Source organism: Rhea americana, unplaced genomic scaffold (genome assembly GCF_003343005.1).
Source record: "Rhea americana isolate MKP2758 unplaced genomic scaffold, rheAme1 scaffold_57, whole genome shotgun sequence".
Taxonomy (NCBI): domain Eukaryota; kingdom Metazoa; phylum Chordata; class Aves; order Rheiformes; family Rheidae; genus Rhea; species Rhea americana.
Window position 1 is genome coordinate 2,744,290 of NW_028186723.1, and position 22,822 is coordinate 2,767,111.

At 35.7% G+C, this 22,822-nt stretch overlaps 1 protein-coding gene across 12 annotated transcripts in view; it reads left to right on the forward strand.

Moving 5' to 3' along the window:
- ATRNL1 (attractin like 1) overlaps nt 1-22,822 on the forward strand; it is a 515,292-nt gene that overhangs the window by 37,790 nt on the left and 454,680 nt on the right. For all 12 annotated transcript variants that reach the window (XM_085319057.1, XM_085319058.1, XM_085319066.1 and 9 more), the window contains 4 exons: nt 8,983-9,066; nt 12,044-12,157; nt 14,412-14,540; nt 17,667-17,875. In XM_085319057.1, the coding sequence (XP_085175183.1) occupies nt 8,983-9,066; nt 12,044-12,157; nt 14,412-14,540; nt 17,667-17,875 (536 nt within the window). The remainder of the gene's footprint in view (nt 1-8,982; nt 9,067-12,043; nt 12,158-14,411; nt 14,541-17,666; nt 17,876-22,822) is intronic.

The window sequence follows — 22,822 nt, forward strand, 5'->3', positions numbered from 1 at the left end:
TCTGGGTTCATTTGTGTAGCAATAAAAATAAACAAATAACTGATACCAGGAAAGAAAATGACATTTTTCTTTGCTTAGATTCAAGGCAATATTTTTTAATATATCTGTCTCATATTTTAAAGAATATATTTATGTACTTGAAGATCATTCTGAACAGCAGCTGTTAAATAAACAGTATGATGTTAAATGMAAATGGTCCACTTGTTTGTACAATGAGAATGACTACCAGTCTTTACCTTGTCTCTTGGCTTCTGCTCATCCAGAATTCTGGAATTCAGTTTTTCAAAGAAACCTAAAATACAGCATTTTGACATATGTTCTTGCTGGAAATAAAATCTCTCTGCATGTAGAAAAAATTGAATGCTTTCTATATGTGTCAATATTTTTCCTCAGTTTGACCTAAGATTAAGAATTGCAAGCAAGAGGGGAGCCTAGTGTGTTTGCTTCTCTGATTCACAGAGCTGTTGCCTGGGAAACAATTAGTGCAACTAGCACAAAAAATTTGCAGTATTTGCTAAATGGTTGAATGACTTGCATTGCACTATACCTAATTAAATTCAAATATCATGGTGGGTACTTTCTACCTGCATATGTCTCTGTGAATTACTGTTTATGCTTGTGCTACTGCTTCATAAGATTCTGTGTATTACAACTCAAAAACTGTTGACATACTTGAGGAGTAATAGAAAAATCACTGTTACAGAAAGCACGAAGACTTTTTAATAAGTTAAACACAAACAGAATTTCATCTTCCCTGTATAGTGAATTGATTTAAGTAGAATTTCTCATGGTTTATGCAGTGTGACAAGGATTTACAATCTTCAAAATGAACAGTTACAGAGGACAAAAATATTTTCCTATTGAAAAACTGACTTTAAATGGAACTTTCTATGCAGCAGGCTCCAGATCATGCAAGCTGCATTGATCCTCTGTAACGCTGCATGAGGRAAAAAAAAACAGTACTGTTTGAATTGGATTCAGAGTTCTCCCCTTCGGTAGGCATAATTAACTAGAGAAAGATGGACTAGAGTAGGACTATTTAGTTAAGTCTTGTGGAGGAAGTTAGCAGTCAAAAGGAATGCCAGGTTGTATACAAATCAGCATCAATAAAAAGTGATAGTTTAATTTATATGCAGGAAAAATGGCTACATTAAGTACATTAAATAATTCTTCTGCCTTGTTTGCTGTGCTGGTCAGACTTCAGTTGGAGTAGTAGGTACTGTTTTGAGATGCGGAGGAACTGGAGAAATTCTAGAGAAGGAGAACTAGAAGTCTAGAAAATAYGATGCGTGAGGAATGCTGGATTAAATTGTTTAATTCAAAGTAGAGAAGTCTGAGGGTAGATGTTTGTGAAAAGTAAGCGGAAGGAAGAAGGGAATAAGCTGTTTTCTAAGTACACTATGATTAGGTATAAAGTAATAGGCCTAAGTTGGAGCATGAAAAAATTAAGTTGGACATTAAGAAAAACTTTCTAACAATGTGGATAAGTTAGTACTAAAATAGATTACCTAAGAAGATTGTAGGCTTCTGTCACTGGAATTATTGAGAACAGATTAGACAACTGTCAGGAATGGTTTTAGTATGGATGGTTGCGTCTTGGGATAGTGTGTGTTGTAACACGGTCAGTTTAAATTTTGGGGGTGGGAGAAAGTCAAGAACCACTTAATACTACAGGTGGAAGAAAATCCTCAGGCAGTCTCATAGACTATTTCCACAATGATTTTAATTTACAACAAAATAAATCCCGAACTACCTTTAGTGTTCCTATACTACTATTATTTTCCCTATTTGGTTTGTTTTTCCTAGTCTTCATACATATGTGCCCACATTTGCTTATTTCTAGTAACTTTTAATTCCTTCGAAAGATCAGTTTAATGCCTCTAGGCACACATTAATATAGCCTGTTCTGAATGACCTGTAAAGGTCTGTATTCTGTTGTTTCATACAGTATTACACAGCCTAAATAAGGGAGCAGGTTTTTTTTGTTAGTTTGTTAACAAATTTAAGTGAAAATACATTGCTTGTATAAAATGTGTTTTGTAAGTGTGTACTTTAAGAGGAATATCTACTTTTTAATGCAATATTCTTTCAGTAGCTTTTGGTATGRTTACAAAAATGGAATATAGAGTAGCTGCAATTTTCAGAAGCAGTAARCAAACAGAATGCTAGTTGAAGTTAAACTATAAATGAATGTTTTGGAGTAATAGAAGATAAATATATCTTTTAAAAGAAACAAGAAATTGATTTGTATCACAGCAGAAGTGTTCATGCTGCTTAAAATACTGGCTATGTTTTCATGGGGAAAAAGTTGCTATATTTWAATTTTCAGTTTACTCTTGTATTTTTTCATTGTTTCAGAGCCTTTTTTGTTTAATGTACAAGCATGAATTGAATGTTTGAATTAACAATAGGCAACTTTTAGTAAAAGATCTGCTACTTTGTCAAAAGATAAAGTTGAACCTATTTAAGAGAAGAGTGGGCATACTTTTGATTAGCTGGCATGCTGCAAGTTCTTGTGAATATTCTTACTGTTTCTAAATATCACGCAACACTACTTTTAGTGCAAAACAGCGTGTAACATGGAAACGTAAGCACATAATTGGCACAGACAAATGTTTTCTTAATGTGTTAGATACGTATTGCATGTCATTAGTTTTTGAAGAAAGACTTGAACTGCAGTATGTTCAGTATATTCTTAATACACTGGAAAAAATTGACAGCAAGGTTCTACAATAAGTGTATAAATATAATATAATAAAATAAAATGATAGTCCTTAGGATCTTTGTGAAGTACTGATCAGTGCTTTATGCATTAGTTTATCTGAAGGGCATAAAATACAAGCATTTAAGTGTTTTGTTTTCTCTCTATGTCGTTAGAGTCACAATTTTGTCTCAGATTATTTATCTTCAGTAATCCTTCCTTTATGGTAATACAGATGTTGCTGCTTGCTATCTCATGCAGAGAAATTGTTATACAAAAAGAGAAAAAAATGCATTTTCAATGCTCACTTTTTTGTGTGCAATACACAACATGTTCGCAGACTTCAGGTGTACTCATGTGATGTATCACTTTTGGTCTCTCCTACAGAGTATTTAATTATGCCATCGTGTATTACCAAAGAGTAAAAAAGTTAATTTTAACAAAAGTGGTACAGGCAGAAGACCCATTGCAAATGACAAAGGTCTTATGACTCTTTAATTTAGAGTAAGAGTATTAATAATTAGGAGTGATGTGACTGTTATGGATGTATCCATACATCCATCAGTGGCAGACACTGATTTTTCTAGATTGTAGAGGCTGTGTTCCAAGATGCTTACAGTCTCATGGATAAGCAGTAGTTGCAAAAGGGGAAGGAAGATTTGTATATGTAATGAAAAAGCTTTGTGCATTAAATAACTTCTATGACTTTATCTTTTCACACTCTATTTCTATACTCATGGTTAGTTGACTAGAAAGGCCTGAAGCTTTGTGCATTAAATAACTCCTATCATTTCTGCCCCCCCATCTCTTCATACTATTTCTATACTCATGATTATTTGACTAAAAAGGCCTGGTAGAAGTAGTAGGTCTTCAAGAAAGATTCAAGGTACAGCACAGCTGATTTATTGTGGATACTTGACAAATACAAACAGCAGCACARAAGAAGCAAAAATAGAATGGTCTGTGTATTTGATAGAAGGGATAGCTGGCCAGAAACAGGGCTTTGACATACACTTTGCTTAAGTGTTATGGAATCAAAGAAAAAGGAAGTTGTTCAGAATAGGAAAGACACAAGTCTTTTGTGGAATTTTTTCCTGAAGAGGAAATCTGCTGCTTTGGGTGTAAAAAATGTATTTATTACAGACTAAGGTACTAGTTTACTTTCCTTCTTTACAGCGAATGTATCGCTAACTGCTAAAAAGATTAAACTGTTTAATTGTAGAGCTAAGTGTATCATCTCTAATAAAAATTTCCCCATATTCCTCCAATGACCTTATCAAGAATTAGGGCTTTGTGTTTTATTATATACTTCTTAATCGGGTAAATTATGTTAAAGCCATAAAATTGGGCAGAATTTATGGAATTATCTTTAAATGACATTGTCTGCTATTGAACATGTTCCTATTTAATAAAATTGACCTGGGAGTATATATTGAATTTTAGCTAGCAGTATAATAATTTTTATTGTGTAAAATAYATCTTTATATATGATATTCATTCAGGAATCCAGGCAAAATTAGTGAAACGTTGATGTGGGTGGTAAAGTGAAGCTTTATGGATATGTATGCTCTGTTGCCAACAGGTTCCTTTAATCTTTGCTAAAACACCTTAGGTGATTGAATAGATCTGTCTACTAGGTTATCATCAGTAAAAATGAGACATCAAATGTAGAATGAATAAACCACTCCAAAACTTTATTTTATTCAACAGTGATTATTTGTAGTATTACAAATGTGACTTACGCTTTGTTTTTTTTCTAATATGCCTGTATTATAGTTCACTCTGAACTATAAAGGAAAATATGTGAGCTTTTACATCTTTTTGATAGAATCTGTCTTTTTTCATTTAGCATGTAGCAAATATTGATAGTATCACTAATCAATTGATTTATGCATTGTGTTAATTTATTGATGCAGTTGACTTTTTAGAAGCTATTTGCCTGTGAATTGGTAAATAAACTGTCTTAGCATAAATCACAATGGAAAATTTTGAAAGACTAATTATTGTTCATGCCAAGGTTCTCACACAAGTATTTTAATGACAACAGTTTGCAAGTAACATAATTTGTACTTTTCTTTTTAAATAAATATGAGATTTAGGAACTTAACTAATTATTTTTTTTGACTTAAAGTCTCTGGTAAATATAAGTAAGTTACCAGTTTAAACTCCAACTCAATTGTATTTACCATTGTATTATAACAGTGGTGTCATTCCATTTAAATATAAGTTCTCCTTTGCTTCTCTTTCAGTTGGCCAGTGTTGACTTTAGCCTTTGCATTTCTGTTATGCTTTTGACTACTAACTTAAACTCTCCTACCACACATCTTTTGTGTACRTTATTACTAATTAACTTTGTGAGTGGCTAATCTGTTACCAATATTTCTGATATTAACTCTGTTGTACACCATCTTGTCCTCTTTCTAGAACATGGTAGGTAGTTTTGTTGAACATGTGGAATGGAAATGTTCCTTGGCATGTGCTTTTCATTCCTTACAAGATTTATTAGTTGGCAAAGGTATATTAAAATTTACTGGCTCTTCCTTTGCTAGTGACCAAACATCTCTTTCATGTAGCATGAATACATCCAATTATGTGATATATATGTACTTCGTGGATATGCCCAGAGGGGGAATTTACAGGTGGACTTGTGACTAAACAGCATGCACTCATGCCAGCCCATCTGGATTTTAGTTAGTTGACAGGGTCAATTTATGTGATTTCATGGGATGCTAGGTAAAAGTAATGCTCCTAATCTATGTGTTACTAGTAGGATTTGAGATTTGATAACATCTGGAGAAAAATTGTGCAAGAAGGTTCTTGATACAACTCAGGAAATTTAAAGGCATAGCAAAACAGGAGTATTGCTTTATTTTAAACAGAACAGTCCCTTTRTCTTACCATTTTCCACAAACATCATAATAAAACAGTGTCATGCTCTTATTTTTCTTCAGGGAAGTGAAATAGCATCAACAACGGTTATCTACTCTYCCTAAAGAAATCATCAGCCTAGTGAAAAGGGAAATTGTTGGCAATTTACTAGTGTCAAAGGGCTACTGTAATGAAAATAGCCCTTATAAGTCACCTTCATTATGTTATATAGCTAGCTGGAACACTGGTCAGGAATGTAAATGAATGCCAGTGATATTTTGCACTTACTGCAGCAATATAAATGTTCTGTGTCTTGCTATATAAGAAGACCTAACACTTGTGTGTAAACTATATGACAGCAGTAGAATTACTTAAGTTTTTTTTGACTGGAATTTTATGCAGTACAACCCTTTTCCCACAGAATGAATGAATTCAAAGTCATAAAAAAGCCCACACTCAAGCATAGGACCTGATCATGTAATCAGTTTTGCTTGGGGTCTACGAGGATTCTGCTACGGGCTAGGCATCCATACTGGTCTGATATCAAAATCAGTGATACATACCTTAGGCCAGTAAGTTATAGGTTGGTATTATGTTCATTGTTGTCCAAACAACTTAACATATAAAACAGCAAAAAATAACTTTACCAGAGGTATTTATCCTGTATATAAACATGAAAGCATCTCTTCAGATCAGCTGATACTTCTCAGCAAAAAGAAACGTTGTATAACTTGCTTGTATTTTTGCTTTCTTTAAGCAAAAGTATTTTTGCAGCCTGGCACTGAATAGTGCTGGAGTAACTGACAGGAACATGTTTCAGCCTTTCCATATTAAGCATCATTTGTTCTTTTCCTGCCAGCAGCAAGGGAAGTACGGGAGTTACCAGCCATGCCTCACATCTTGCATTGCGTTGCTTTTGATGTGGAGCACCAGCATTTGTGTAGTACTCATTAAGAACCATTACTTTTCAGGAGTGGTATACCACAGCATTCAGACCAACTCAACATACTAGGTTTTACTAAGGGATGTTTTTGTTCAGCTATCAATTGACTGAAGTATATTTTTTTTTCCCCGAGTCTGTCAGTTGTGTTACCAGCAGTTCTTCTGACTTTCTACCATTTTATTCAGACATGTAAAATACCTTACCAGTATCTCTTTTATGCCTAGAATATATTTCAAAGTGCAATCATTTGGACAGTTCCCCATGTTACAGCCCTTTAACCAATCTCATCAAAAAAGAGCTAAAACGATGGGGAGGAATCTCCATTCAAACCACCAGCGATTAGAATAGGGGAGCTTTTGTAATGTATCTATCCATCTGTCCAGCAAGAATTAGCTTCCTTTTAAGGAGTGGTGTTGGTTTGTGTTGGTTTGTGTTGGTTTGTGTTGGTTTGTTTAAATGGACTTTCTCGTGACTTCTACTTTCTGGCTCTTATTTTTGCTTCATTTCTACATGCTAACGGTTTTATGTTTGGAACTATAAACCTCTGTTGAAAAGTGCAATTAGTGTTTGATCTGAGTTCAAATGTCTGCAATTAATTTCCAATAGACATAATAGTATTTGTTTTTTTTAAAATTCGTATATATTGGGATACAACTTTAGAGATAGTAAGATAGTGGGTATTAAATTTCAGTTCAGCTGGATTCCAGGAAAGTTTAGCTGTGATTTGGTGAGTTTGCTCAGCATTCCCACTGAGCTACTTACACTTAGTCTACTGTTTTGTAAAGAAATTTGTTCTAATTATTCAGTGATACTTACTCTGAATCATACTGCAGTAAAAGAAATACTCGTTTCTGAGTGTGTCTAACCTTCAAAAGGATAAAATGGTTGTTTTTCCTAGTAGAGGGTGGTCACCACAGGGATGAGTTAAGGCCTGGAACTGTGTAACATATTCATAAAGGGTGTGGAAAATTGGGTGAATAGTGAAGTTAGTGTGCTAAAGATATTTAGCTATTTTAGAAGGCCATTATAGTAGTAGATGATAGAACTTCATCTGCCGTTTTATTACTTGCTAGAGATTAATGTGAAGTAATAGACATGAAGGGGAAAAAGAGTCCTGATTTTACATACGTAGTAACAGATCATGAACTATCTGTTACTACACAGAAAAGAGTCCACCAGCTCTGTTAAAAATGTCAGCTTAGTAGAGATTGAAAGAGCAAATCAAATGTTAGGAAGGGAATGGAGACCAAAATGGAAATCATCATTGTGCTACTGCACAGATTCATGGTTCACTTGCAGCTTGAATACTATGTGCTCATCTCTGTGTTGCATCTCAGAAAGGGTACGGGAGAAGTAGAAAAYATATGTTAAAGGCAGTAGGATGATCAAAGTTAGTTATTCCATATAAGCAGCGAAGTGAGCTAGAATTTTTCAGGTCAGAACATGGGCAGCAGATAGAAGGGAGAATTACAGTACATATCATTACATTTTGAGTGGGGCAGAGAATGGGAGCAGAGTACGGTTGTTCATCATCRCTTTCAATATCAGACCTGAGGATGTCACATGAAATTGTCAGAAGACAAGCTCAAAGAGATACTTCCTTATATAACATGTGAAATTCTTCACTGCAGGAAATTCTAGGTGTTTAAAGTTTACATGAATTCATGTAAACAAATTCCTGGAAGAAGCATTAACCCAAAACAGAGGCTCAACCTCTGGCTGAGAATGCCCCTGAACTGTAGGTTGTTGAAGGTGTAACATTTTGTGGAGTATCTGAATGTATTTAAATTCCTTCCTGGAACGGCAGGCCACTGTCCGAGTCGGGATMCTGGGATATGTGGGCATGTTGTTCTGACCTTGTACAGCTGTTGGTATTTATCTTGCTTAGTTTGTGTATTGTCCAGTGTTAATCTGATTTCCCACATCTCATCATTGCTGCCCAGGAATAAAAAAAAGGGAAAGACTGGCAGATTGCTCATTTAAATTTGTAATATAGCCATTTATTTCACTGCATCTAGAACAGTTGTGGTCTACTTTCAGAAATAAGATGTAAATCAGTGGCAAAACAAAGCAAACTAAAACAAAAATCTTCYAAAAACAAGTATTTCTCCCCCCACCCCCATTGCGTTTGTTTGGATCCATTTCATGTAAAGGATAATTTAGATTATGCATAGTATTTGCTTGCTACTGAGATAGAAAAATTACATGTGTTATGTAATAGATGATTAGAGGAAAGAAAACAAATCAGTGATATAGAATAATCCAAGTTTTAGTTTTTATGAGCATAAACAAAACACAAAGGTTGTAAAACCCTGACAAGAAATATGAAACTATGCTTAACTCTTCTCCTTGCTTCAAATTTTCTTTCCATCCAGAAAAAATTTGTTATCAAGCTGATGATATGCCTATTCTGTTGCACTCAGAGAAAGGTCTCTAGCTTACTAGAGCACTATTTTTTTTTCTCTTGTAGGTTAACAGAACCTTCTGGATATTTAACAGATGGACCAATAAATTATAAATATAAAACTAAATGTACATGGTTAATTGAAGGATAGTAAGTATTTGTTTTTATAGCTTAAATTATCTGATAGTTTGCTGCTGTGAATTCTAGAGATCTGAAGAAGTGACTTTGCTGTAGTAAATCTATGAAAGCATCTGATTGTAATGTAAAGAGAAATATTTTTTTGGCTTCARTCTTATGAAGATAAAAAGTTAAGGTAGGACTCTCCAGGGTTGCTCAGAGTTGACCGAACTCCATTCCCATTCAAATTGCTGGTGAAAGTCAGACTGACATTGGAATTTGGCTCTCAAAATCCTATGATAAATTTATAATGTTGCCTATTTGACTATACTTGCATATATCCCAAATGTGGTTATGGAATCCTATTATTTGACTTGTCACGATTCTCTTCAGTGATAATTCAGGAATGGCTTCAAGTGCAAATATCCAGTCTAATGACAATTAGTTGGCTATGTGAGGTTTCTGTGTTTAAAAATTCAAGTATTCTAGTTTTGCTTAGTAAAACTTCACTTTTAAAAAGGCCTTTTATCTCTCTTGGGAAGGTCCTTATATATAAAGGACTAAGCAGATCCATTAAAATATATTGCCACTTTAAGATCCCATCAGAATCRCACATAATCACAGAATGATTGAGGTTGGAAGGGACCTCTGGAGGGTCTGGACTATTCCAAACCCTCTGCTCAAGCAAAGTCATCTAGAGCACTTTGCACAGGATCACATCCAGGTGGGTTTTGAGTATCTCCAGAGAAGGAGACTCCACAACCTCTCTGGGCAACCTGTTCCAGGGCTCTATCTCTCTCATAGTAAAGAAGTTCTTCCTTATATTCAGGCAGAACTTCCTGTGTTTCAATTTGTGCCCGTTACCTCTTGTCCTGTCACTGGACACCACTGAAAAGAGTCTGGCTTGATCCTCCTGACACCCTCCCTCCCTTAAGATATTTGAAGACACTGGTAAGATCCCCTCTCAGTCTTTTCTTCTCCAGGGTAAACAGGCCCAGCTCTCACAGCCTTTCCTTGTAACAGAGATGCTCCAGTCCTCTRATCGTATTTGTAGCCCTACGCTGCACTCTCTCCAGTAGCTCCATGTCTCTCTTGTATTGGGGAGCCCAGAACTGGACGCAGTACTCAATGTGGCCTCACCAGGGCTGAGTAGAGGGGCAGGATCACCTCCCTTGACATGCTGACAACCGTCTTCCTAACGCACCCCAGGATACCATTGGCTTTCTTGGCCACAAGGGCACATTGCTGGCTCATGGTTAACTTTAGTTTGTCATCCACCAGCACTCCCAGGTCCTTCTCTGCAGAGTTGCTCTCCAGAAGGTCAGCCCCCAGCCTGTAGTAGTGAAGGGGATTATTCATCCCTAGGTGCAGGACTCGGCACTTGCCCTTGTTGAACCTCATGAGGTTCCTCTCCGCCCAACTCTCCAGCCTGYCCAGGTCTCTCTGAATGGCAGCACAGCCCTCAGGTGCATCAGCCACTCCTCCTAGCTTGGTATCGCCAGCAAATTGCTGAGGAAGCACTCTGTCCCCTCATCYAGGTCATTGATGAAGAAGTTGAACAGGATGGGACCCAGTACTGAGCCCTGGGGGATACCGCTAGTTACTGGCTTCCAACCAGATTTTGTGCCACTGATGACGACCCTCTGAGCTCTGCCTTTCAGCCAGTTCTTGATCCACCTCACTGTCCAAATATCAGAGTGATTTTTTTTAATAAAAAAGAAGTATAAAGACAACAAGATGACTTTCAAAATGAGGAAAGCTCAGAACTGCAGGGTGAAGCAAATGAATAAAAGTCAAACCTGCCCCTTACCACTGCCAGCYTTCAGGTTGGGTACCGTTTCTATTAGTTTTTTGAGAGCAGCCTTCTGCTTTAGGCAGATAGCTTCTATTAGACAGCTCTAGAGTGGGTCATGCTACCGGCTCCCAGCTTGCCCTCTGTCTTTCCCTCTCCCRTTTTTGGAGACGTTTCTGTTGGGTTGTACATGCCCAACTTGTTTTAAGGAAGGAAGTCTCCTTTTTCTTCCTTCTTCCCAGAAGACTTAGCTGTGGTCCAGTGCTCAGCTGGAGTGACAGAGTAGATAGCTTTTTTTCCACTGCTCATACAATGAAGCCCTTCAAGAGGATATACCCTGGAGCACGATAAACTGGAAACAGGCAAACTAAATGYTCCTACCATCTGACACACCATTACAATATGCATCTCTAAGCAGAGTAGGAGACAGTAGAGGCAAGTTATAGTTCCTTGTTGGAATGAGTGGTAGCAGCACCAATTTACTGGTTTCTTACTGAGGTCTGTTTATTGTAAATAGCTAAATTAGACAAGATAAATCCTAGTCATGACTAAGTTTGCTAGCAAATCAGGTGTTCATCCGTGCTGCAGAACTGTGCTTGTGAAACAATAACAAGCATGTAAAGATGCATCTTGAAACATACTTAGAAATATTTTCGTAGTTACATATAGTTCAGGCTTTGAAGTTAGGGGAAAATAGAATAAAAACAAAACTCTTGCATTTCATCATTAGTATTGCTTGCTGGTTTAAATTTTTATGTTTTTTTTTAATTCTTATTTTCTTGTTCTCAGTCACTAGCATAATGCTAGAATAAGGTTCTATAGGTGATCGTTTTCTTTTGAAAGCTGCTTCAAACGTGGTAATTCTGACATGTGAAAGTAAAAGTAATATAAATATGATATTAAAATTGGATTTTTAATGACTAAATTTGTGGTTTTAAACAATTATTAAACCTTGTGAAATTAATAAGTCCCCTGTTAATGCTAGGGATTATTAGCTGTGGACTGCGAATGTTATTTTGAAAATATTTTGAAGTAAAATGAAATATTGGCTTATTGAAATCTTGTTTCTTAACTTTGTGGTGTTTTACTAGTTGTTGAAGTACTTTATTAAAGTTATACTGATGTGATATATGTTGTTGCAAGTTCTCTACATTATGAGCCCATAATACTACTAAGTAATGTTTTACATCAGTATTCTCTTACTACTTTTTTTTTCAGTCCTAATGCTATACTAAGATTAAGATTTAATCACTTCGCTACAGAATGTAGTTGGGACCATATGTATGTATATGATGGAGATTCAATATATGCACCTTTAATAGCTGTATTTAGGTGAGTATAACCCCTTATTRCTGGTATTCATATAGACATATTTTTGGTTTGAAGGGAGCGAATGACATTAGAGATTTTAATTTGTTAGATAATTTGTTTTCTTTTATTAATATCAAGGTGGCATGCATGCAAGTTTGTGATAGAATAAGTTACTGAATTTTAGGGTAGGATAACATTACTGTTTTTCGTTAAGTGATCACTGCATTAAGYGCCTTGTGTGGCGTGTACTTAATGCTGACATTGCACGGAGAATTAATACTTACAGATACGAAATCTGAAACTTATTTCCCAGTAGATTTTCAATATTGACTGTTAAATATTAATGTCAGTGAAATGGAGCATTGGTCAATAAAAKCAGTAACTTATCCTATTTAAGGGAAAAATCAAAATTTGCAATTCATGCAATAAGGATATTGCACTATGTGTAGATTATAAAGAATAGTTACTGAATGAATTCTAAATTTATGGGTGAAGCAACTTGTTAAGGACATCTGAGATAGAAGATTGTCTTAGAACACATATCCTTAAACACATATGGACTGGATGTTGTTGTGACTGAATCTCAGTGGGTCCTACTCAGCTTTATCATATTAAAAGCCTTAGAGGAGAGCTCGAATTCGCTATATACTGAAATCATGGAAATTCCTTCTTTGTAATATGATCATTAGGTTATAAGAACTGTTATATAACTAGATCTTTTATTTAAGTTAATATTTGTTATATAGGATCATGTGACAGTTTTAAAAATAAACATAAAATCAACAACATTAGGGATGAAGCATAACAACTAGTGCTGAACCATGGCTAATTGTTTGGCTTTCAAATGACAATGGTTGAGGCAAACTATCAGGTCCATGCTCTAAAACATTGCATTTCTTATGTGAGGGGCAAAAAGCAGGGATTATGAATCTTAACTTTTTTTTTCTTCAATTTTTGGATTTTATTGAATTCAATTGATTTATTCCTACTTTTCCATAAAAATTCTGTGAAACGTTCTAGAAAGAATACTCTATGCAATTGGGATGTAGTTTATTAGAACTGTATGGAAAATAACCAAGTATACTTAATATTGTGTACTTAGACACTTGGAATGGAGGCACAGAGTCTTAATCCTTTGAAATCAGTGAAAGTTTATAGCTTTGCACTCCACAGATATCTGAAGATAAATTAAGAAATACAACCGAAAGTTAGCTGTGTGTGTGTGCATGTATATACATGTGTATGTATACTTGAGTGTGTGTACACATACAAGCACTGTCATTCAGGAGCCTGACTGCTAGTATAAATAGAAGAAAAGGTGAGGTTCCTAAAAGTCTTTCTCTTCCTCTGCTCATTACTTGAAATGCCTTTTTTCAGTTTATTGATTAATTTTTAAACATTTTTTCCCACAGTATTTTATATCTTTTGTGAAAATATTTGATATTTTCTCTTTTCTCTCTTAACTTTTTACATTGAGTTGTTCCCATTTTTTTCCTATTTTTTCAAGAATCTTTTTTTTTCCGCATTTGTGATTAAGAATTATTAGATGATAATTTTGTATTCCTTATTAAATTTTTAAAAAYTTCCTTGAGATTTCTGTAGCTTTTAATTTATAGTTGCAGTGTGGCACTATTTTATGCAGGTGATCCTTTTTTGCTACTTCAGTACAGTAATGTATTGATTTTCCACCCTCCCCCTCCCCCATTTCAGTGTTTGTTTAATGGAATACACCATTCTGAATTTTTAAAAAGTACTTTATTTTCCATTGGAAGTTACTGTTTTCATGGAAATGAGTTAAATATACTTTCAGTGTTTAAAACTGTTTAAGAAGATAAAGAGAAAATTTTTAACAGTACAAATATCACGTGGAAATAGAATTAAGCCTGAAGAGTGGTTTTTTTTKKTKKTTTTTKKTTTTTYYYYTTTTTTTAACACCCCCACCCCAAGATTAAAGGAATTCATTTGTAGAAAAAAAAATTGACAGCGCATGTGCCTTCAGTATACTCTAATGTGAAATACAGTATTACTGGTTGATTTCTATCCTATTCCACTTCTGCCCCTCCACCCCCACCCTGGAAGYCCTACCTTACCTTGCAGAGGTGTGGGCAAGTTTTATAAGTGTTTTATATCCTTTTTTTTTTCTTTTTAAAAAATTTCTTAGTGAGATTTCTGAATTGTGTTGTCTGTATAATCAACAATCTGAATGCCTAACTCTTAATTTTCTATTTTTCCAGAGTGATTAAAAAAAAAAAATTATTCTCATTTTCTTTTCCAGTGGTCTAATAGTCCCTGAAGTGCGTGGAAATGAAACTGTTCCTGAAGTAGTTACTACTTCTGGCTATGCATTGTTACATTTTTTTAGCGATGCTGCTTATAACTTAACTGGATTTAACATTTTTTACTCGTAAGTATTTTTAGAAATTTATTACTTTGTTAGTTAGCCTRTCATTCACTTTAGGAGGATGTCAAACCTGAATGAAGTAGTTATCTTCTAATTGTGTTAATAGTGTCAAGGAGTTATGCCTTGTGGTAAGTTTTTAAAAACAGATGGTCAGAGTTTGTAATGAATAGTTCTTAACATAGGGCTTTAAAAAAAAAAGGATAAAGTACCTTTTTCCCTGAGTCAATCCACAGGAACAGCCTAGGAGTGTATTTGTTCTCTGCTACATGGAAATAGAAAGTTTTCCCTTTCCATTATTTATCTAATGTACATACTTGTCATGTGGAATCTGCCATCATTTCAGTTCCCTTCTCTTGAGTTAGAGTGGTCTATTACTTGATTTTTCTTGCTGAATGTACCTTTATGGATTTAACCAAAGACTTCCTTTTATTCTTGTGCCAGCAACATGGGTTATATCCCATCTTCTTTTCTGTCTTTCAAGTACTTTCCTCTCTATTGTCCACTTTCCTCTCTGTTGTCCACTTCAGTCTGCATTCATAATTTTTATCTGGACTGTTCTTTTAGTTTCTTTGACAACAAATTTTAATCTGATGTAACTATGCTTACTTTCATCTAGGCTGTTTTTGTGTCAGCAGCCCTAGAGATGCAGCCAGCAGACTTGTGCCTACTCCTTCTTTTATGTACCATATGTTGATTCCAACTTCTGTCTTATTTAGGAAGTGATTTGGCACATCATGTGGTGTCTCATCACARTAAGTGCTTTGGTTCAAGGGAAAATTGCTTGGTCTTGCTGCTTTCTTCATGTGACAGTTGTTCCATGATTATGAATATTTTTATTCCATTTTTTGGGTCTCTTTAGATTCCAAAATTTTAATTTTTTATGTGTGGTAGCCAGTACCACACTTCATACCTGGAGCACTTAAAATATTTTGTGTCATATTTTTTATTCATTTAAAATTCCTTTTTGTCTGTCTAGTCATAGTTTTACTCTTAACAGAGATATTTAAGTTTTCTATATCAAAATAGAAATATTATATATTTCTATAATTTGCAGCAGTTTTCCATCCTTTTACCAGATGACAAATAACTATTCAGAGTCCTCTCTAAACATGCGATGTTGCAGGTGGCAGTCTGAAAGACTGGGTATTTTTATTGTCTTTCAAGACATATGATGCATCTTCATCACCAAGAATACTCTAATTTCTTTTCAGTTGACATAAGTTTGTCAGCTGACTGTATTTTACTGATCTCTACTGTAGTCAGATACATTCTTCAGTTATTTCTGAAGCTTTCATTGCACTTTTTTTTTAATTGGGGCAAATGGCAATAGGACATAGCATTCTTAAGGAATGAGTGTGTGTTCTGCATTCTTTTACTACTTGGTAATGTGATGTATGCTCTGGGTAATTATATTATTACCTCACAAGATTTAAAATAGCTTGGAAAAACAGCCAGTTTTTAAATCCCTTACATGTGCAGGGCCATATAACTTATGAAATCATACTTTTTCAATTTCTCTGTTTCTAATGTTGTAGTAAATTCTTTTAAAATAATTTTTAATGAGCCAGCAGTAACTCTTKTATGCTGATAGACATACATATGCTTGCTTGTTATGGCTGCATTAAGTTTCGTCTGTCATTCTAATCTATTGCACTCTGCTTCTGTTACCTTCTTTTCCTTTGAAAGCAGTTATCAAACTTTTTTTTTTTGACTTCATCTTTGTCTTCGTTTTAGTGGACCACTCATAATGCCTTTATTTTGGAAGGAGTGCAGCATCTGTGACTAAATGCCACGCTAGCTACAGAGGCCAGTAGTTATTGCAGACCTCTCTGAGGAAATCTTTTGTGTTCCAATTTCACTGAATACATTTTATCTCATTCTATCTGAATCATTAAAAAACTATTGAGGTATGTTGGAAAGGGAGAATGTCCACTCTTAAGATGAGATCTCTGTTCCTAGAAGGATATGATTGTTTGCCTTTCTTATGGAACATGCTCTCTGAGATGTCCGAGTCTACTATGGTCAGCTGTGGTAAACAGTTGTTAATGCCAACAACGGTTTTAATGCCATGTGTAAAGTAGCCAACCAGCCTTGCTCCTCAGGACATTTCCATTTCAGGAGAGGAATTCTTCTGTTAATGTAACAGAAACAGTCCTCTAAGGTGAGTCTTTAGAAAACGAAAGCATCTCCAAACTATCATGCCACAGCCACACTGGGCCAAAAGCCAGTCTTAAACATTCCTACCTTACTTTCTCAGCTCTTTCTTCCTTCTGTAAGAGCAAGGAAGGTTTTCAGTGGTGTCAGGTGCTCATACCTACAGACAGTGGTTTGTGTTATCATTGTCAGGGGATTTTAGTAATAGTTTATTCTGAGTTTCGAACAAATCTTTACCTGTGAATTGCCGGAAGGGATTTCAAATCCTTTGGGGATTTCATCAAGCATTTACTTCCTAAGATCCACGTTCTGTTTGTGAAATCTCGTGAGGTTACAGTCCTCCTGTACTTCTGGAGCCAGATTGCATAATTTTGCAGAGTCCAGTTTCCTGTAATCTTGGAGTTCTGTAAGGCTGATTAAAGAAATGATAAATCCCATAGCAGTCACAGACTTTTCCTCCCAGCCTAATCTTTCCTCTTTGAGCATTTCTGACTCTGTAGTAAAGGAGGTAAGGTTAAGGTGGTTCTATTATTAAGGACTCTAAGGAGGAAGTGCCATCTTTAGGTAGTTACAGGATATTTGCTGTCTGGTGTACTCTCTCACTCTGTATTTATTCTCCCTGATGTTAGACAGCTTGTATTGTTTATACAAAGGGCCAAAGCCACTCAGGAAGACTCCTTAACCCCTKTATGTCTCTGATGGAGAATTAAGAGACTGGGAATGTTAACACAGAGCTTAACACAGTGCTTCTTATAAAGCAGCTGTTTGTGATATTGACTGCAGGACAGACTTTATATGTAAGCTTGGTCAAACTTACAGCTCAGTTGTCTGTACAATGATGATTGAACATTYATTTTAACAGTATTTCAGAAAAAGGTGCTTTATCCAAAAAATTCTGTTGGAATAATGTCGGATAAAACCACTCACATCAACTCTTGGTTTGTCATTTGCCTTATTTTATATATATTTTTGCAGAATTAATTCTTGTCCTAATAACTGCTCAGAACATGGGAAGTGTACAACTAGTGTGTCTGTTCCAAGCCGGGTGTACTGTGAATGTGACAAATATTGGAAGGGAGAAGCCTGTGATATTCCGTACTGCAAAGCCAACTGTGGTAGTCCAGATCACGGATACTGTGATTTGACAGGCGAGAAGCTGTGTGTTTGCAATGATAGCTGGCAAGGTAAGGTTTTGTTATCTGGAATCAAGGTAACCTTTATTTAAAAAAAGGTACCTTTTAATGTATCCTGCTCAGTATGTAAATTAACATATTTAAAAGTAAACAAAAATGAAAAAAATACTTTCTGAAGTAAATTTTCATGTTGACTTAGATATACTTACTTTAATGAAATAAAGGGCTAACAGCTTTGTGTTCTATTTGAAGATGAGGCAGAAGCATCAGATCTAATCATTTCTGTGGAGGATATTCTTTTTGTATCACTAATTTGATGTGTAATGGCAATAATTACTTAAAGTAAGAGCATACTGAGCACTTCTAAAGATTGAGCTCTTCTGTAGTCTAATTTCTATTCCATTAATTTTTTAATTCCTAGATAATTTGATTCTCYCCTTCTTAGTGTCAGATCAACACTTATAAAAAGTGCTTCATGAAATAAATACTCCCTGTCTGGCTTTATGTTACTTTACTGTCTATTATTTAGCTTCTTAATGAAAGAGGAAGGTAAGCTATCTCTTACCTTGATGATACAGGAGTGCGTATGTGAACAATTCTGTGGAATAATGAAAGTGTTATATTGTAAGAATGTGTGCTGTAGTTAAACTCCCATTAACATTTTTGTATCTATACCATACATAATTTTTCCTTATTAAAAGTCTATTATTAAGYTCCTAAATGTTTACTCCACTTACTAAAATTATACTAGATGCTTATGAACGTTTTTATCATTTATCATTCTTGTTAAAAGTCTCAACTGAATTATCTTAGTACTCAYTGAATTTGCCATTTGTCTCCCAAAAGAAATACTGAAATGTCTCTAGATTACTTAGCTGATATGTCCTTTTCCCATTATTTTCTCCCTCTTCTTTTGTTTTTATTGCTGTTTAAGTGTCAAAGAAAATTAATTTTTTACTTCTATTAGCTGTCAGACCTGTTATACCAAATATACCATGAGCTAAATGACAGCCAGTCTTTCCACAGAAATCCACTGGAGTAAATAGATTAGTAATAGGGTCACTGGAAGGAAACAGTGCAGTGGCAGACATCCTACTGAATCCTTAAAAACATTTCATGATTGTAGTGCATTTAAAAACAACAACAAGATCTTGATAGGTCAATCTCTAGAATGAGGTTGTGAATTGAGTTTGTGGCAAGCATATCGCCTATTTACTTGTGCATTGATTGTATGCCATTTCAGATTATTGCAAGTGAAACTAGAAAAAAATCTCAAGTCTGTGGAACAATTTTTAAGGTAGACCTTTGTAACAATCTTGAGTCGAACTTTTGAGCAGTAACCACCCCTCCAACTTTCATTGTTAGAACCTTCTTTTAATTTAGCATTTTTGTACATACTAGCTTTCTATTCTTTCCTACAATAAGTAGGATTTTAGAGAGGGAATATGCTCAATCATTTCCTTACTTTTTTTCCCAAATCTGCATAACCATCAATTAAATTAATCTTTATTCTATGCSAGATGCCAGTTTGGATGTGTAGTTGATTTACTGAAAAACAAAGCAAAAACAAAAACCTAACTCACAGCCCTTACCTCCCCCAAACCCATAAAACTTTCAAATTTCCCAAAAGTCCTCTGGGAGGCTTCTTGCTAGTGTTTTATTATTATTTTACATTTAAATGCTCGTTCTTCACAGTTCCTAAGCTATTGTCTTGAATTCTATCTTTTTCAGAGTTTTTGTTGTACATTTTGTTTTTTTAAGTATGTTTAACCTATCTGTGTGGAAGAAGTTCTGTTATTGGCCTATATTGATTAAAATGTTAAAATAACATTATTCAGGACATAAAAAGGGCGTTTCATATTGTACTTTTTTTTTTTTTTTTTTTTTTTTTTTTTTTTTTTTTACAATGGCGACATCCTGTGGATACTAGAGAAGGAACAACTCAGTTAAAGAAAATCTCACACCGGAATGAGTACTCTGAGAAAAGAGAACAAGAGTATTCTTTGGGATAGAATAATAGTTTTTTTGAGTATTAGATCAGTATTAGTATCTAGATTATTATATACAGTATATTTTATGGAACAAGGAAATTACAGTTGTAAAAGCTCAGTTAAGTGTTTAGGCTTAGAAATCAATTTATAGTCATATTTTTATTCTTAGCACAAAATACATATTCGTTTTATAATACTAAAGGTGATTGATATCAGAAATACCACTGTGCAGAAAACTTACGATTTTTTTTGAAATCTGATTAATATAAAATATTCAGGCAACAAAACAGAGGTTTGTATTTTTTCTGAAGAATACTTCCTTTTAAGAGGAAGCATTCTCCTTCCTTATAAGAAATATTTCTGTATTGCACTGTTCTCTAGCTAATCTGTGCTGATGTTCTAAACCAGAATGRTTTGATGCCTACTACTGCACACTATGGATATAACTTTGGAAGAAAAAAAGATGGCTTAAAACTACCTATTCAATGGGAATACCTATTGAGAGCTACTGCATGGGCACAGTTTATCGCATGTTCCAGTGGGATGTGGGAGTAGTCTTGGTGCTGGCATTATTTGCACTAGATGCAGAATGGAAAAAAGAGTCAAAGATTTTACAGAAGTTCAAAGAAGTTCGAAGAGAAACTTTATTGGTACTTTGATCATTTTGCATATCAGTCTCTAGTGTGGCTCGGAAGTGTGCTTTGAAGCAATTTGATCATCCACATCTATGTTTTGGCTAACATCATGAAAAGGATTTGGAGCACATTAACGGTATTTCTTTTAGATGAAACTGCACCAGAAGATGAGTTGAAGAGCACAGCAGCCGTAAATGGGCGCTCAGTCCCAGGATCAGATCTGTCCAAAATCAAAATAACAACAAAAACTCTGAAAGATGAGTAGTCAGATGTTTATACCTACAGATCTGCTCCTAGCATATATAGAGATGTGGCAAAAGACTAGAATATAAAATTACACAAATTTAGCTTCAAGGTAGGTTTGTTAGCAGTTTGGGCAGCTTTAATTTTATAGCAGCTCAACAGTGAAAAATGTATAATTTTCTGTATAGWGCAAGGCAAAAAATGAAAATATAAAAAGGATGCTTTGATTACTGCACTGTAAAAATTCAAATATTTTGCTTGATCGCTGCTATGACACTTACCGAAACAGCATCTTGTGTGTGGCCAGAACAACTATATATTAATGAGTGCCCATAGTCAATTTAGATTACCTCGAATGGACTCACTAGAGTTGAGTTCATTCATGCTGTTTAAGTGAAAGGGTTTGAGGTCATATTTCCTTGATTGGCCGGCCTCGTTCTTAAAAACTGGGGTTTAACAAATCTGCATTTGTGTTTGTGTGGAAGTGATTTATTGAAACTGACTGAGAAGAACTGAGATGTGAACTCAGACTGTAGCAGTTGAAATGTAATACTGAAAAGAGCTTGTGCTGAATGCCCAGAGGTCACGTTTTTGGCCTACTATGCCTGGATGTTCTTGAACAGAAAGCACATAAGTAAGTATTTTCAGAAAAGCAGATAAGTGAAGTAATACTCACTTTGGACAAACCTGATTTTGGAAGGGAAAGGAAAAGATTAGAAGCAGGTGTCTTAGCACTCTTTTGCCCTGTGATAATCACTTCTTTAGCCTTTATTTGACAGGTTTTCTCTTGGACAAGTATCAAATCTGTCAGAAGAAAGTGCATTTTTGTAGTCTGGGATATCATGTCAAATACATGAAATATGCATACATTAAAACTATATGTATACATAGACACTCATCCAAGGAAACCTTTCTTCCCACAATTTTAAGTTAAAATCCAGTTTCTATACTCTGTGTTTGCACATTTCATTGTGAGTATCACATAGAAATAAAGGTATTATTTGGCAATCAATATATTTGAAAATTAGCTACATAGATCTCTAAGGAAATTTTGACTTGATGTTAATGAATAGGCCTAAAATATGAATTGCTACTTCATATATACTGGAAGCATATTTTTCAGTYATATGTTTAGATGGAATTTAACCATTTCTTAAGCACCTCTGGAGAATTTTATGCAATTTGTAAGCAAAATATAGCTAATGTAGTTAGAAACCTATTGTCTGAAAAATCTACATAGAATCAGTAAGGTTGGAAGGGACCTCTGGAGATCATCTAGTCCAACCCCGCTGCTCAAGCAGGGTCACTTAGAGCATGGTAGACAGGGTTGCATCCAGGCGGGCCTTGAATATCTCCAGAGAAGGAGACTCCACAACCTCTCTGGGCAACCTGGTCCAGGGCTCTGTCACCCTCACAGGGAAGAAATTCCTCCTCATGTTCAGGCGGAACTTCCTGTGCCTCGGTTTCTGCCCATTGCCTCTTGTCCTGTCACATGGGACAACTGAAAAGAGTTTGTCTCCATCCCCTTGACACCCTCCCTTCAGGTACTTGTACACATTGATCAGATCCCCCCCTCAGTCTTCTCTTCCCCAGGCTGAAGAGGCCCAGCTCTCGCAGCCGTTCCTCATAGGGGAGATGCTCCAGCCCTCTGGGCATCTTTGTAGCTCTACGCTGGACTCTCTCCAGTAGCTCCAKGTCTCTCTTGKRCTGGGGAGCCCWGAACTGGACACACTACTCGAGATGAGGCCTCCCCAGGGCTGAGTAGAGGGGCAGCATCACCTCCCTCGACCTGCTGGCAACAGTCTTAATGCAGCCCAGGATACTATTGACCTTGGCCACAAGGGCACATTGCTGGCTCATGGCCAACCTGTCATCCAACAGCACTCCCAGGTCCTTCTCTGCAGAGCTGCTCTCCAGCAGGTCAGCCCCCAGCTTGTACTGGTGCCTAGGGTTATTTTTCCCTAGGGTTATTTTTCCCTAGGGTTATTTTTCCCTAGGGTTATTTTTCCCTAGGTGCAGGACTCCGCACTTGCCCTTGTTGAACCTCATGAGGTTCCTCTCTGCCCAGCTCTCCAGCCGGTCCAGGTCTCTCTGAAGGGCGGCACAGCCCTCAGATGTATCAGCCACTC